Consider the following 17874-nt stretch of genomic DNA (forward strand, 5'->3'; position numbering starts at 1 on the left):
GATGAAAAGATGATTTTGCTGGCTTCAGCGGGGTAATTTGGATGCCTGCCCATAACACTTAATGGGGATCTGTTGAGTCCATTATGGAGATTGAGTGTTTAAATTCATTTGTCTTAATTATGTTCTCAGAAAAATCCCCAAGATGTCTAGAATGAAAAGAGACTATGATTTCTCTTTTTTCTTTTGCTCCAAAACCCTGGTGAGATTCTGCCTGATCTGAAAAATCATTTGACTGTGTAGTAGGTGGAAATGTATTGAGAAGAGTAGATGATGTTAATGGCTGCATTTCTGGTGTTTTCTTGGGAGTTGCCTGGTCACTAATGCATCAATTCTGTCTCTAGAAAGCACACCATTTCATACCATCCTTTGCACCAGTGGGTTTTCTGCCAGTGCTGTCCTCCAGCAGCAGTGCAAGCTTCTGGAGGGCATCTCTGTTGACAGTATGCTTTGTCAGCTTGGATTGTGTAGGATAAAGGAGTTATGATGCCCAGGTGCTACCCAGCCCTCAGCCAGAGCATCATCCTGGTAATCCACCAAGAGGCACTCAACACACCCAGTCCCCTCCACCCTGTACTGGGTGGTTCTGTGTTGGAAGGGACCTTTAAAGACCCTCTGGTTCCAACCACTCTGCCATAGTTAGGGGCACCACCTACTAAAAAGCCCCATCCAACCTGGCCTTGAACACTTCCAGGGATGTGGCATCCACAACTTCACTGGGTAACTTGTGCCACTGTCTCACTATCCTCACACTGAGGAATTTCTTCCCAATACTGACCCAAAGCCCTCTCATTATTTAATTGCTAGCTCTGCCTCTTGTCCTTGGTCTTTACCACAGCTTTACCATCAGCTTTAAAAAGTAGAGGGGGTCTTATTTCAATTCTGCTTCAAGCCAATGATCAAATGTTCACCAGGCACCTGCTTTTTCATATGTCTAATTGTGGTGAAGCTGGCTTGGATGTGTTTTGTAGGGTTGAGGGAGAGGAGGGCTGTTTTTGTATGGCTGCTGGGAATGAAGGCACATGGTCAGGCTAGTAAAGGCATTTGGTTTGTTTGGATTTTAGATGGTTTTAAAAATCCTTCTTGTTTTAAGTGTAATGATTCCTAAAAGTAAAGCAAATCATCTTTCCCCTTCTGGTTTTCTTTACCACTGGAGCCTTTTGAAATTTAATGTGCCCCCAGAGGGATGCCATGTTGATGGCATGTTGTAGTGTCTCTTCTTGTCACAAACTTCTGTACACGTGACCACCACGAGGACAGAACTGCATTGCTAGCTGGAAGGTGTTACTACTACAGGGATGCTCTGGAGCTTCCTGTAAATAGGAATTGCTCCAGGTGTTGGAGGCCTGAGCAGCTGAGGCAGGAAGTGAGTCAGCATGTGCCCCCACCAAAGAATTTCAGTGCTTATTTGCTTCTGATTATATTGGGAAGTGATGAAGATGTCATATAAAAATATTTTCTAAGTGTCAGTGTTCCATGGTGTTTGTGAACTTTCAAGTTAATTTTTCACTTTTAGTCTTATTTCACCCCCCCCATCCCTGATTGGTTGCAACATGTTTCTGAGTGTGAGTATACACATTTAAGACTGAGAATAAAGGCAAGTTTATCTTCCCTCTGCAAGTAGGCTGGCTGCAGGTAACTTCAAGCAATTGCAGAACACTAGTAATTTTCAGGTTTAAGGGACATAAAATTTTACTCTCTCTAAAACAAACAAGTCTCCATTCAGAACTGAATGAATTTTGATAAGTAAGGTTGAGTGTTTACAATGCACACAAAAGGAAGAATAGTGTCTCTCTGGTTATTGAATGATGGTATTTAGCATTGAGGAAGTACAACTGCTTTTCTGTAAGCAAAAACCTACACAATGTGTGATCAAAGCTGACTTAACAATAGTGTTGTTTTCATAACTGACACATTTGTCTCATCTTTAAAAACAAGCAAACAAATTAAAAAACCCCACAAAAAATCCCAACCAGAAAACAAATTGTTCTCAATGTGTGTATGTCAAAGTCTTGCATTTCCTGATTTCTGCTGAAAAACCATGTTTGTAGTTGGCACCTTCCAGGGCAAGATGTCTTTTTAGGAATCTCCACTGAAACACCATTTTTCTTTCAGTAGCCTGGCTGCTGCTATACTTGATGTGGAGCTGCCAGCATCACTGAAGTAAGAACACGTTTACCTATCTGAAGTAAAATAAGACTTGTGAAAAAATCCACCCAACTAAGCAGCCCTCCTCCCCAAGACACACACACACACACACACACACACAAACCCCACACTATTTCCTTATTCTTCTTTATTTAAATAGTAACAAGTGGGGGAATAATGTCATGTAGATGGTACGAGCTCAGTTCTTACTAAGTGGGATCTCTGAGAGCTGAAAAGCAAAAAAAAAACAGTGCATGCTTGCTTAGTAAGCAAAATATCTGTACTGACTGGATGAGGAATTCTAATTAACTGTTTTTATGACTGGGGGGGCTGGGGAAGAAGAAGGGAAGAGGGTTGGATGCTTTGCTACTATAATAAGGCTGTACTTTCTTTAAAGATAAGGCACATACAGGCAGGCAAAGGGTTTGCATCCAAGCAATTTTGTAAGTCCTGAGAGTGAGGAGAGCAATGGGCTAAGGAGCTGGTCTAGTTGCACGTCAGATCATCTAAGGGTTAACATCAAATCCAGAGGTTTGTATTTAAGGACAAACTCGAGTAAATACAAAAGTTTTCTTTCTCTCCAGAGAAAAAGGAGCTCTTCCCATGATCATCCATGCTCCAAGTTGGACAGCTGTTTGGTCTGAAAGCAGCATGGTTGCATTGGCAAGGTGGGCAATCCAAGGTCATCAGCCTGCCTGCAGACCTGACTGGGTTGAGCTCCAGAGCTGCTGGCATCTATACTAACTGAACAGAATGAAGTACTGTGTACTTTGAATTGCAGAGATAAATATTATCCCTTTTTTTCTTTGATTGTCTCAACTACTGGTTTCTCTCCTATATCAAATTTATCTAACCCAAGCAGAGATTGTTTCCAAGGTTTTTTTTTGTGTTGAGCAGTTTTTGGAGGCGAGTGAAAATAAATATAGCAGTATATGTCTAACTTGATTCAGATATAGCTGAAGATTCAAGTATGTACAGGGAAAAGAAAGAATTTCAGTAAACTGACAGCATCCTCTTCAGTTGGATGATAAGATATTTCAGAATGGCAATATTTGAGTGCTGGGTTCAGGTACTACTCCTGAAGAAATTGAATGTCTTGCTTGTGCAGTCATTAATTAAGATTCTGACTAAAGAATGCATTCAGCTCACAGAAGCTGGCAACTTCTACTTTTAATACTAATCCAACCTCTTTAAGCCATTTCTGGTCAATAGTTTCTCTTAATTAGAAATGGCAAAGCTTATGACCTGAGGAAGCAGGAGCAAGGTTTCTATTGAAGCTACCTAGACACTACAGTGTGGTCTCCATAAAGTGTTACTTCTACGCAGTGTTGTCTATAGGGTCATGAGTGTTCCAAGGCTCTAAGTATGACTGAGTTTTGTTATATTAGAATATGTCAGAAGTGTCTGGAAGGACAGGAAAAGATTCTGTGAAACATATTGTCTCAGTAGGGACTGCAGAGCTGTGTGAAGCTCCTGTAAAGAGAACCAAGACCTTTTTAGAATATTGTTTGTCATAATTAACAAAGGTGTTTTTTCTTTTTAAATTAGATGCAGCAATTGGAGTTAGCTCAAATGCAACAAAGAGAAGCCAACCTCACAGCTTTGGCAGCCATTGGACCAAGGAAGAAAAGACCATTGGATTCAGCAAACGTTGTATCTGGGCTGGAGGTATGGACTTACCTTGCAGTGATTTGCATGGTGGTGCTTTGTCTTCATACTGAATTACTTTTATCCTTCCCTGTAGGAAGAAGTGAGAATTCTCCTACATGAAATGGCTGGTTACATACTGTAAGAAAACCAGAAACTTTGTGTTAGAAAAGTATTTTTTCTGGTAAATTTGATGGAGATGTTTAATTGTGCACTATGGGAAGAACTGCAGATAAGGGCACTGTCTGTAAAGCACTCAACAAAATGATGGCTTGGAGAAACTTCCATCTTCAGTGGAGGGTGATGAAGCTGTGGTGTGTTCTTCCACAGCAGTTAGTTGTCATGGTCCCTCAGCTGAAGTCACAGTGTTTGTTTTCAGTTTCTTTTGAAAAGGCTCTTGCTATGACATTCGGCTGTGGACTTTTTTTCCAGTGCATAGAGACTGAGCAGTTTACCTTGGTTAGATCCTTCCCCTACAAAATCAGTAAAGAAAGCTGGACCATTCAGGTCCTGCAATGAGTCAGGTCACCTTTTCTGTCTCTCTTAACATTGCACTGGAGATTAACTGTTTCCAGGACCTGGAAAGCTTACAGGGCTGCAGAAGTTCTTTCCAAGGAGGCTGACAGCCTACTAATGTTCAAGATCATCATCGTGGGTGGAAGTGGGAGAAACATGTTGAAAGCTGTCATTCAAATGTTGTCACTAGTTTCTCCTCTTTCTTGTGAAGCCTTGGTATTGCTCAAGTGAATGACTGGTTGGCCACTGACCCAAGCACAGGGAGCAGAAGCCTGGAAAGTAACTCATGTGTGGAGGAAGCAGTGGTAAAGTTGTTCTTTCTAATAAGCCTTAAGTCTTTTTTATTCTTGTGGCCTAGGAAGCTTAAAGAGAAGCTAGGATTGAAAATACTTCAGTGTTTTGGGGTTTTTTTGCATGCTGGAAGGACCTTGTATAAAATTTAGCTATTTGCAATGTAACTGAGGCAGTCTGCACCCTCAGCCTGGACTGTTGCAAGGGACCTCTCTAAGGAGGTGAGGTAGACTTGTTTCTTTGATTTTATTCTGATGTGGAGACACAATTAGCTCATTGAATGCTCCCTTTTTAATACAAGTAAAGGGAAAAGAAATCTATGTCTAAACAAGCTGCAGAAAACAGCATTCCCAGCTTTTGAGCAGCTACTCTTCACTACTTTGAAGTTTTTTAATGCACTTTCACATGAAGTTGAAGGTATATAGCTACTTTTTTAATAATACTACTGGAAAAACTTGAAAAAATTAGTCTAGCACAAGAACTGTTTTCCCCGTCCTTTTCTCCTCTTCCCTCAAGCTTCTATCAAGTAACCATTCCTGTTCTTCATAGTGGTTTTCTGTAATTATTGCCGAATTTGTTTCTGAATATTTAACAAGTCTGCCTTTTAGGTGCTTTTCAGTTATTTCTCATTGCCTGCTGTGTCTACTTTATTAAAAGCTTCATGAGATTGTGCCAAAGAAAGACAGATAACAGTGTTGCTGTTGTGAGGTGCTGATCCATTATTTATATTGCCACTTGAAAAGGATAGGGAAATGATGTGCCTAAAACTGACCATGATCCTCATAGTATTTCATGGTCTCAAATTTACCTCCTATATTTTAAGATCCTTCTCATATAGGTGGCCTTTCTAGAGTGAGTTGTGAGGGCAGTAGGTGAAAGTAATTTTGCCTGTGCAACTACTTTTGTTTCTCACATGCATTTCTTGCATTCCAGTGCCTAGTACTTCAGGCTTCACGCTACCAGAAAGCAATTCTCTGTGGACCCTTTTTTATGAAATTATGCAGGATAGCAAACTTGACAAAGATGTTTATACTTAAATGTTTAAATGTCCCAGTAAATCTGAGTAGGATTTATAAAAGGCTTTAGACTTCTCATGTAGAATAAAGAATGATTTTGACAAACATTCTCTAGTTCAAGAAGCAGTACATTTGTAATACATTCATGATAACATGGCAAAACATCCTGAGCAGTAAACAACATTCCATTCTTCAGAGATGAAAGGAGGTCTTTGAAACTGAAAGCAAGTACAATATGGCCTGAGGCTGATACACATTTGGGCATCTTTAAAATCATCTTTTTGGGCAACCTGTCTGAGAATAATTTAAACAGGCAGGATGTACTTTTTCATTTCAAATTGCAAATACAGACAGCTTTACTCTCAAGAAATCTTAAATGTCAGAACTTCATAGCGATGCGGTGGCAAGGAGTAAATCTGTGCATAATACTTCAGTGACCATTTATTAGTTTTTTTAAGCTGAGTATCTTGTTAGATGGGTAGGATGGAAGAAGTTAATCCTGAATAAGAATGATCCTTTGACAATATTGAGTGAAATCACTTATGCTAACTGCATTTGGATTTTTTACTGAGACTTCAACTTTGCTTGGATTATGTTCTTTGTATCTCTTGTGTCTGTGTCAGAGCTAAGTTGACTCTGTTCAGCTTCTTTTTATTGTTGCCTACTGCAATAGCTAAAGGAAAGGAATTGTTCCAAGCCATTATTGATGTAAACTGATGTCCTAAGATATTTGGGGGGACAGGGAAGAAATAATAATTTACATTATGTATTAAAAAAGTGAAAACTCTGTAAGCAAATTTGTTCCATATTCACCTGCCTTTATTCTGTACCAAAATGTAATGGGTACTGGAAGTTGTACAGCTCAGCAGACTGGGTTGGTGTGGATTTGTTACCTTCTGTTGCAATAACAGTAAGTGTGAAGGGCTAAAGAACAGCATTTTGTCAGTCTGCCGTGTTTCCTTTCTCCACAAATGAGTATCTGTGTTTAATTGGGTGACTCTTCAGCCCTAAGTATCTGCTTCCTCCTTTGCCAACTGGTTTTGCACCTCTTCTGGGAAGTCTTAATTCTGGGATAGTTCGGTGTCTGGTTCCTGCACATTCATCCTGTCTTTTTCCCTGAAATTCTGCTTTCTTTACTTGGTCCTAGGAGACCTATTATGGGTTATTTTAATTTGGAAGCTTAGAACATGTGGTAAATGAGCATGTGCTTTAGAGTTAGAAGCCTGCCACATGACTTCATAGTGTGGCAGGTAGCAAATAAAGAAAGAGCCCAGAGGAGCATCTGTCAACTAATTTGGACCTAAAAAACCCTGAATATAAAATGATAAATTATATCTTGCCATGATTGTTGCTTTCGTATCACTAAACTTGAAATAGCAGTTGGGGCAAATCCATGAGGATCATGAAATGAAAAAATAAGGCTAATGCTCTAGGCCTAATGAAAGGAAAAAAAGCATCAGCATAATGGGAATTCTTCCCTTTCTGGCTGGAGCCACTTGTTGGAGTAGTTTTACATCTTCTCTTCACTACAACTGAACATTTGAATGCTATTGTTCAAAAAAGTAATTTTAGAAAGTATTAGTAAGAAAATCCCTCTATTGTAAAAATGTGTTAATTGGTGCAATTTGTAATCCAGAGGTGGTAATATCTTCATCTCTCTTGTGCTGGTCCCTCTGGACACTTTTGGATACAATGAGGGGGAGAGGCCTTTGGATTTGATCAATATACAAACCCCAAAACACATATTAGTTACCCATCTCTTCTTCTCCCTCATTTCGAGGACATGTGGTGACCAGTAATGAATTAAAGGGTGGAAAGAATTGAAAAATAACTCATATTGAGAATGGAGAACACTTCTAAAACAAAACAAAACAGAAATAAACTTGAAGCCACAGGCTTATTTTCCCAATTCTGTGTTCTGTTTCAGTGTTTTTATTGGTTGGTAACATGCCCCATAATGTTTTCAATGGTAAGAAATAGACAGGGATTATCTTTTTAAAGTTTTGCTGCTTTTTTGATGACAAAGCTAGTTTGGCAACAGCTTTGTCTCCTTGTCACTGCAACTGGAATCTTAAAAGTTAGAAAACCCTTGCAGATATCTAAGAGGTTTTGTCTATGAGGAAACAATCTGCATCTCTGAGTCCTTAAACTTTTTTTTCCTTCTGTCCAAAGGTGTCCTGGGTCTGAGGTTGTCTTCAGTCTTGAACTGAGAGCAGTATGTTGCAGTTTCATGCAGCAGAGAGGAAAAAAAAAAATCTATCTACATCTGTGAAAGTAGAGTTAGGAGAATGGCTGTTATTCTGATGGTTAGCTTCTGAAACTGTGCTTGGACCATTCTTCTGCTTTATATATAAAAACTTATTTGGATCTCTGCACTTCCTGTGATTGTTTCTTGTGGTTTTTTGGTTTGTTTTTTTTTTTTTTTTTTTTTTGGGGGGGGGCGGGGGGGAGGGTTAGGGAAGGAGAGAGAGCTTGTTTCTCATCCCTTTTGACTCAGTGATAGCACATTGCTTCACAAAGGATGTAGTCTGTCTTTCCCCTAAGTGCTGTTGGTGGTTTGTGCTTTGTTTTCCTCCTTCCAGGCTGATCACATTGAGTGACTCGGGTAAATTTTGTCTTTTCTTTCTTTTTGCTCGATCCATTGGCAAAAGAAGCATCCTCATTCTAGATGGTGTATGCAGCTTTTCTATCCACCACTGAGAATGGCTGCTCTGTAAGTGGAGGTGTTGCCTTGCCACCTGTAGTGTAGCTCTGCTGTGGAAACCTAGAATATTACAAGTATAATTTTCTATAGTATCTATTAGTATTACTTTATGGATGCTGTGGAGCTGCTGCAGATGGAAGTTATGCAGCTGGTATCATGGGGGCAGTGCAGAGCCATGTGAGTACTTACTGTAAAATCCCTGGCTTGGGCCAACATGCATGAAATAATGTGATACTTGTAGGGTGATGCACACCTTTTAGTACTGCAGTTCACAAGTAAGCTTCTATTTTCTTTCTGGGAAGAAGTTCAGCAGGAAGAAGTGTTTGTTTACCAAACTGCTCATTGTTCCATTTTTAGTGTTTATTGTGGGTGGAGAAAATAAGCTTTGTGTTTCGTCATGTTTGTGGCCAGGTCTCTGCCACATCTGATCATTGTTAACAGAATTTAAACTTACCCTTCTTGCTTTACAGCTTGGATGGTGGTATGCACTTATATTAAGCACATTCTGTATATGATGCCTGCTTAAGCTTTGGAAAGGATCTTTAGGCTGACCGTAGAAGAACTAAGCCTTTAAGCAACAATTTTTTTTCTGAAGAATGAAGGAAAAGTCCAGCTCTTCCAAATGACTGGTGAAGAGGGATGTTTGGTTTTTGCACTGTGACAATCAGGTTGCTTTTACTTGCTTGGCATTTGCAGGGGGGATATGTGGTAGAGTATATTTGGCATTAGGCTCTTCTAAGCGTTAGCTAGAGAAGATCTTGGTGCCTTTTTGGATATAAATTGTTCTGTTAAGAGAACACGATAGCATAATTCATCAACTTCAGAATCAGTATTAAAGATTTGACTGTATCTAAATGTGAATTAAACACAGAAGTTGGCTCTGTAGCCAGTGGTGATAGGTTTGCTGCTCCGTGTGTACCGAGGGGGTGCAGAGAGGCTTCTGGTTGGTTCTTGGCATTGGTACCTGATAGTCTGTTAAAGTATTTTCTTAAAAGCTGCAGAAAATTAATTTAAAAGCAATCACTTTAAACTGGACCTAGGCTACTTGCATGTAAGTGAGGTGTTCAGAGCCAGGCTACAGAATCTATTTCTACACTTTAGGGGTGAACCTCTCTTTCTCTATGTGTCTCTCTGTCTCTACCACCCCTTCCCCCAACCCATAGGTCTAAAGTGATACAGGAGGAGTTTTTCTTTTCTTCCTTTGCATGTGCTCAATATATGCAGACTCTTGATTTCAGTTTCTGCTTCTTATTCAGGTTGTCAGACAACTCAAGAGTCTACAGCACGGTCATACCTTTGGGGAAGAGAGGAGCTAAAAGTGTTACTGCAATTATAAAACATGGCTTCAGCATCTTCCTTATCTACTGGAAGACCCAAGCACAGCCCTGTCAGCTGGAGAGTTTCAGTTTCAGCACTGGATTTCTTGGCTGCTGTCAGTCTAGGCCATATACACTTGATGTGAATTTTTTCTCATGTGAATAGGCAAAAATATTCTCAACTGCCATTCACACACTTCAGAAATCCAGTTCATTGGCCCATATTGTGCCTTCTCTGTGCTAGAGATGAACTTAATTCTTCTTGTGTGTGAAAGATATCTGCAATTTAAATGACTAATTGCATTGTAGCTTTAGGCTGAACATATTGGTAGCGCGCGAATGTTGATGACATGTGAAGGGTCAGGAGATTTATAATTTAGTTGACAATACATTGCTTAAAATCATGTGGCAAAGAGCCAGAAATTTTCAGCTTAATAATTGTCTATTAACTAACATGACATATTTGTATAGTATTCATTACCTCCAGGTACAGATTAAGCATCTGATGTAGCCATACGAAGTGACGTGCGTACATGAATCTTGGGCATAATAGTGAATAAACTGACGTTACATTCGTAGTAATTTGTTTCAATATGTAAAACATGTTGTTGCCTACATTTGAAAGGACTTGTAGGAATGTTGCAGTGAAATCTGAGGAAAAATGCATAGCTGAATAGCATTCTCCATTATATAGACCTGACAGCTTCGTGAGGCTTCTTTGTAGGCTGCAGATAGCATCATAAATATACGTTTGTTTTCAGCTGCATGAGAAGCAGCCTGGAAATAGAGATCTAAGCCTTTCAGATGTTGGCTTGATCTACCCTAATGGTCTAGAAGGTCAAAAAAGAAAACAAAACGAGTCCCCAAAACCCCAGCCACCTAGTACCACCAAGTTTATATTAAAAAAATAATCATATGAGTATTGAGTAATGTAGTGTTTTAGTATTGTGAATGTGGGATTGCTTCTATCAGATTGAAGCTTGTTAGAATAGACAGCATCAGTAGGCTGGCTTGTCACCAAATATCAACTTTTTTGCCTTTTTCTCTGGTCTAAATTAAGCATTTATTTGTGCAAGAAAAACTGTCACAATTCTGATAAGGTCTCTTCCTTCCCCCTTGCTGCTGGGAGAGACCCAGTAAAGTGTTTGAGCACTCCACAATGCATTAATGGTGTTTTAACCTTTTTAACTCCTGTCACAGGAACCTGTTCTGTGTTTTATGGCTGGGAATCTGTCATAGGGAGTGCAGTAAATATCACAGACCTGAGTGTGACCACAGGTGACAGACCTGGGGGTTGAACTTGGATGCTTTTGCTCTGATTTGCTGGTTGCTCTTGTCACTCTCCAAGAGTGTCTCTGCTGCACACAGCTGGAATTATTTAGAGTTTGAAGATGTCATTGAAAACTGTCTCATGCTTTGCAATGACACTTTGCTCTCCTGAGGTCTTAGCTGTGGGACTGGGTCATGTTAATGCTACACCAGAAACTAAAAAGAGAAATCTTTGTTTGCCTTTTTAACATTTGACTGAACACTTTGCTCTCTTAAAGTGCTCCTCTCAAGAGTTTAAAATTTTGAAATTGATTGGTGTGAAGCCCTTGAAAGGAGGGTGTACTCTGCTGGGAACACCTCTGAGCCTGACCCACGGTGTCTGCTGAGCCCTTTGAGCAACTTTTGTCTTGTCACTCCCCACGATGCAAATGTATTTGCATGCTCTGAGCAACTTGGAGATTAGGAATAAGGTGATGGTGGCTGCTCAGGTAAAGGAAGACTTTTCTTGTGAGCTGTGGCTCTGAATCACCTTCACTCCTGCCTTTTCAGAGTTAGCATTTAATTCTTGGTCCAGCCACTGGAGAGAGCTCTAGAAATCTTAGAGATGGGTTTCAGGAGGAACCTCCCAGACCAAACTGGCTGCACAAGAGGTGTGGGACTATTGCAGGAGCTCTGCAATGTCTTCTGCTGCCAAGAACAGTGAGAGTAAATTATCTCTGTCAGGTGTATATAAAAGGTTCTGAGGATCAAGAAGGGGTGACATAATGTTGTTTTGGCAAAGTTGCTGATTTGAATTGACTCTGGGGACAGGTTTAAAGCACGACTGCTGCCACTGGAGCTTCAAGAAGCTGTTTTTAAGCTGGGTATTGCAAAGAGTGGCTTCCAGTGGTACAGAGTACACCAGTGGTACAGGTACAGTGGTGGTTGCCACACCACCTTGCCTGGCTTATGGATAGGGTCTGTCAGCTGAAGCTGCTGCTGCTGGCTGTAGCAGGGCTGTTGATATCCAAGTCAGCTGGTGGTATCTGTGCTGGTACTCTCCCCTCCTGGAGTGCCTGTATCTGTGTCCTTTCCCTTTTGGAAGGAAAGCAGGGTACTGGGGGTGCAAGTGAATGGCAGGAATCTCAGGATATGGGTGACTTCTTCCGCCACCCCTATGGAGAAGGGGAGTGTTCCCAATTAAGAAAAAAAAATAAATAGGAGAAGAAATGAAAAAAAGAATTTGCTACTTAAGGCACCAATAATTAGATGTTGCAGAAAGGGGGGTGCAAGCTTGTTGCAGCACCCTTTTCTTAAAATTTGTTCTGCAGGGGTGCATTTTGGATTCATTTATCCTCATACTTGTCTGTGGCCTGGTTGAAAAGCAGCACTGAGAATCACAGAATGGTAAGAGTTGGAAGGGAGATCTAGCCTAACCCTCCTGCTCACAAGAAGGTGCTCACAAAGCTGATTTAGGGTAGGCTGAAGAATTTTGTAGTGAAGAATCTCCTAAAATAGTAAGGGCTGCCCAAGAGGGGGGACAAAGTAGAAATGTCTGGGAGCAAGGGATGGACTGGTATTGTGTGAATGAACCAGGGTATTTAAGGTCCCAAAAGCAGTGTGGGGAAGTTTCTGTGCAGGAAGACATACGAGATGTAAAGGAGGACTGCTGACTGGTGCCTAGGAAGAGACAAGACTGACCTCTGCCCATCAGGAATGTGCTCAAGAGGAGGCTCTCTCAAGAAGCAACCAGCAGAGGATCCTTCCCTAAAGTGTGCCTTTTTTCAGCTGCAGAGCTCAGACTTGGACAGTTCTTGAGTAAGATCTTGGACATTAACAGTTACACCTATGATCAGGCTCCTTTTGATGAGCATAGCATCTTAATTTGAAGTGTCTTTACTTTTGGTTCCCTAAATTTTTTCTTGCAAAAAGACAAGGAGTAAGTACATCACTCTCCACTGCTTTGGTCCAAAGTCCAAAGCAAAACAATGGAAGACCAGTGCTTTGATGTAGCTGCAGGGGCCAGTGGTTGGTGCTCATCCCCAGATAAACCTAGCTCAGAGTGAGTTCCCTGACACTGTCCCAGTCTGGACTGGAATGACCTTAAGCTGACTGTTGGTTTCTTCAATTTTAAGCCACTGTGCACTTTGAGAAAAAGGCCTTTTCTTTTAACTTGAATGTGGTAACAACTGTTTGTTTAGATATGTTCAGTAACTACTCAAAGAGCCCTTGACCCCTGGGATGCTGGACTCAGTACCTCTGATAAGCTGGTGTGATTCTACATGAAAGTTAGGAGTATTAACTTACTGTCTCAGCAAACAAGAGTCCAGAATAAGCTTTGGCTTTGGATGCAATATTACAGCATAACATCCCTTTATGTCTCTGTAATGGGCATGATGGTTATGAATTTAGGAATAAATAAACCCATCACTATGTCTCAAATGCAGGCAGCTTGGCACTTCTGCCCTGCATCTTGCAGCTCCAACAGCTTCCAAAGCAGGCTTGGGGGTTTCTGCTGCCTGCCTCTCTTTTTTTAAGGGAGTGGACAGTTTTGAAGTGGCTTTGTTTGGTGTCTTTTTCAAGGTAAGACTTCTAGTCTAATGACTACTTAGAGAGAAAATACTTTCACCTCCATAAAGTTTTGGTTTCTTTTTTTTTTTAATATAAAGGACATAGCTGTTGGGTTACTGAAAGCCCTTGGGGTCTGTTTCATTTATAACATTGCCTCAGGCCTTCTGCTGCATCCTGTTGGATTGACCTCCTTTTCAACCCGTGCTGGCAGCTGCATTGCAGAGCTATCTTTTCCCTGGATCCTTCAGGGTTGTCATATGACAAACTTGAACTGTGACCCTTTTGTCTCTTACCAGGACAGCAGTGCCCTCTCTGCACGATGTGGCCAGCAGTCTTCCCCACACACACATTTGTTCCAAGCCATTTAACAAACTGAAAGTTTCAGATGATGACATTTCATAGTGTTTAATAGTATTGACTGTAAAGCAAATGAAATGATGCTGAATACCCTGCATGCTGCTAGTAAGAAATACAGCTTCCATTTCTACAATATGCCTTGGCTTTCCCCGTGGTTAGTGTGTGCTTTCTGGTGAATATGTTTGGGTTTGTTTTTTTTTTTAGTAAATTTCAATGCTTTCCCCTAACAACAGTAGCACTCATTGCTATAGATAGTCCAGCACTGGTATTTGTTTCTAATGTATGGGGGTTTTAACCAGATTTCTCTAAGCAAAGTGGGCAAAGTCATTTTGCTGAAGTCTTGCAGAGAGTGTTAGGGTAAGAATTTATATAGTTAACTCAGCATCCAAGCAACACCATCTCCAAGTGGTGTTGATGCTGGCAGGCATTGCCTTGCTGAAGTTACAGAGACTGAGCACTCGTATTTGTACAAATTGCATTCATTACTGAGAACCCTCCAGTAGTGATAAGAGACTGGCTGTGTAGCATAGATTGGCTCCAAGATAAGTAGCCAGTCTATTGTGCAGCTCATGGTAATCTTCCTCCTCCCTGCCTCTAATAATAAATCTTGGGGCATTTTGGAATGCGTGGGGGTTGCTCATTCCAGTAGCCTGAATGTATAACTACTAAACATCATCTCCTACCAATTGTGCTTTCATAACCAAGCAAGGCAGCCAACTGAGATGGATAGGCTCGGGTACAGTGTTATGAACATGTGGATAATTCGACTTCTTGTTTGTTGCTCCCTTAAGAGGACAATTCAAAGGTGATGCCCAGGGTAAGAATTTCTTCTGGCTGTGTTTCAAGGCTAGAGCCCACTTGCAGTCATGGTTTCCTTCAAGTAGAGATGGGAAAAACTGGAGCCTGCGTGGTGGCAAGTGGAGTAAGAGCCTTGCACAACCTAGGTTCTGCACAGGGACCACGGTAGTACCTTCTTCTTAGTTAGCTGGTCCTTTCTCAGTGCAAGTGTTTATGTAGTATGACATCAGTGAAATGACAGTTATTTATCTCACTATAATGATACAGTTTTTAAAAAAGAATTTTTTTACTGAGGGTTTTTTCATTGCTTTGACTGAAACAAACCGTTAACTGGCAAGTGCTGGCTTTGTCTTTGAAGTATCTAATGTGCAAGGACTTCTGGATTAATGGTTTTCCAACACGTAACGCTGAACATAAGCAAGCTGATTTTATGCAAGTAGGCAGTATAATCCAGCCTATTTGGATAAAAGCTTGTATTTACATGGAATTCTAATGTGGGTTTTTTTTTTTCTCTCCCTCCCCCATTTAGGATTTGAAAGGCAATGGAATTGCTCCTGGATCATCAGGTTTTCGCCTTACGAAACAGCTGCTCTGTCCAAGAATAACCCGTGTCTGTCTCAGGGACTTGATATTCTGCATGGAACAAGAGAGGGAGATGAAGCATTCTCTAACCTTGTACCGTGCTCTGCTGAAGTGATTAGAATTTTACATTTCAAATTGCTGTCTACTGCCAAAGAAAACACTGAAGCATTGTTGCACTGTCTTGAAATTCCGGTTTCTGGAATATGATCCGTTGTAAGGATAACTCTTGTTTACAGATAAACATTTTTATTAAATACCTAACTTAGCACCTGTAGGGTTTTTAATAATACTTGGCTTAAATCAGTCTGTAAACCAGTACAAACACTGAGATGCACACAGGAGCACCTGACAACCTGCTTGCACTTAACTGTCTTGCAGGCTCCGAGGGCTTGATACGTGTCCCTAGTTTATGTATGTCACTTGCTTCACTACTCCAGAGTCTGCAACATCTGTTCTACATGTAGTGCCTTCTTTTAATCCAACCTTATCTAGGGAATCAAGTTAACACTTTAAAGGCACTGCATAGCATGGCAACAGTATTTAACCATGAACCAGCAGTAAGTCAACATGCTAGTGTATTGCCTATCTGACTCAGCTTCTCCTTCAGTTTTTCTGGGTTTAGAGTTGCTACTGGGTGCTTGTTTGTGGAGAGCAAAGGAGCAAGCAAAAGGAATGAGGGGTTCTTTCTCACCCCCACCTTGCCTCATCTGCCCTCTCCCTTTTCTCTGAGAAAGGGACTGAGGGAAGGTGAACAAACTGGTCATTCTTGTGAAGTACATCAGGCAGTCTATTTCAGGCATACTTTGATGTTCAGGGAAAATGTGGAGTTACTGAACTTGAATACAAGGAGAGAAAGAACCTAGAAGGGACAGGTAAAAAGAAGAAACAGTTTTATCTTTCTGTGGATAGAGAAAATAGCATTGAACTTGAACACAGATGTAGAAAGAAATGAAGAAAAGCAACCTGAGCTGACTAAAAAAGGGAAAACTTGAAGCGCGGTGAAACTTTGCAGCTGAAAACTCTCATAAGGAGAAAAGCAGTGTTTGCAAAGCACAAGTTTCACCGCTTTATTTAGAATATTGATTTAATGTGGTATAACAGGGAAAATTCCCAAATAGAAAGTACTTAAGCCAATTGCCTGGTTTCCATTCAGTGGGGAGGAGGACTCGGGATTATTAAGACTGCTAGAATAGATTCAAAGATTTTTCTGCTTGCTGTTAAAGACTGCTGTGCGATGGCAGGAAAACCCCCTGGGTCACCCTTCTCCCAGCCTCCAAACATTTTGCCTCCCGTGGCACAGTGCTGTGTAGCATGGCTGTTTCTTGAGACTGGTGGGAAAGGCACTGACTGTATTGAATGGCTTTCTGCTGAAACTTTTCTTTTAAGGAACAAGCTTCCTGCAGTTACTTGGCATGCTCCTTCAGAATTTGAAGCGATGTTTCAAATGCCTTCAACTCTCAGAACCACTGCAGATAGTTACTAAATATACTAAGTTTTGGATTGGTTTGGTTTTGGTTTTTTTTTTCTGTTGGAACAGTAGTAAACAAATTAGTAAATGAATGCTGTAAAGTATTTATATATGTATATATAGCAGATATATATATATATAAGAAAAGCAGTACTTTGACTAAGCTATAGTTTGCAGTATGTTGATGGCATCGGGCAAAATCGTTTTGTATAATTGAATGCATAGCTTTACTTTTTATGTAAAGTGCAGCATTTTCCATATTTGTGTACTGTATCTTATTGATCAGATGTTTAAAATTATTTTAAATACTGCATTAAAGCAATTATTTTATTAAAAATAATAAATCAGTAGCTGTTTCTTAATGTGCAAAATTCAGTGTCTGAAGCTGTCATCACCATGACTAATGGCATGGCTCTTGAGAGTGAGCCCCAGCTATCTGCCCATCACAGGAATTGGCTCAGTTGCCCCACGTGACTTTTTAATGATAAACATCTAAGTTTTAAGTTTTTTAAACAGAGCAAATAATTACTTGAAGGGGAGAGAGAAAAAGCAACTTCTGATTTGTCTGATTTTTTCCCCCAGTCAGTCAGCAGAGAGGCTGGGTTTTGGGAGGTTTTGGTTGGTTTTTTTTTTTAACAGGAGAGCACTTGTTACTCTAGGAAGTAACACAGGAACTGTCTCGCTTCAGCAGTGGGCAATGGAAGCATTGTCCTAAATTATTTTTAAAGCAACTCACAATTAATTAAGTGCAGGCTGGAGAACACAAATGAGCATCTGCATATTGACCTGCTTCTTCCTTAAAGCGATACAATACTTAAAATGAAAGATGATTCAAGTCTTCTTATGGCCTGCCTACGATGCAGATTTCATGCTTTCATTGCTGCTGTGGCAAATTGTCTCTTTCACCAGTAGTTCTTCCCTGGGTTCCACCTCTTTCTTCTCACCAATAAACACACTGACCCCCAAATTTTTATTCTCTAAGGAGCAGCAGATATTTTCAAAAATGTTTTTCAGACAGGAGCAGACAAGGGCTAAGTGCACAGGCTAAAAATACTTGTCTCCCTCCCAAGGGTTCAGCCTGCCTCTCATTCAAGTTCAGCTTTGTTTCCAAGAAGAACAAATGTCCTCTGAAGTGGCATTTATGAGATGCTTGGGCTTTGCTCAGTCACACCAGGAGTTAAAGGAGAGATGATCAGGGGTCTACATCCTGTTTTT

The 17874-nt window shown here is 40.6% G+C and overlaps 1 protein-coding gene across 1 annotated transcript in view; it reads left to right on the forward strand.

Annotated features, from left to right (window-relative positions):
- Window positions 1-17007, forward strand: part of TAF4B (TATA-box binding protein associated factor 4b) — a 76241-nt gene extending 59234 nt beyond the window's left edge. Inside the window, exons 14-15 of the mRNA XM_071737390.1 lie at window positions 3694-3813; window positions 15139-17007. Coding sequence (XP_071593491.1) covers window positions 3694-3813; window positions 15139-15306 — 288 coding nt within the window. The 3' untranslated portion in view covers window positions 15307-17007. The remainder of the gene's footprint in view (window positions 1-3693; window positions 3814-15138) is intronic.
- The last annotated feature ends 867 nt before the right edge of the window (window positions 17008-17874 follow it).

Source organism: Heliangelus exortis, chromosome 2, assembly GCF_036169615.1.
Source record: "Heliangelus exortis chromosome 2, bHelExo1.hap1, whole genome shotgun sequence".
Lineage (NCBI taxonomy): Eukaryota > Metazoa > Chordata > Aves > Apodiformes > Trochilidae > Heliangelus > Heliangelus exortis.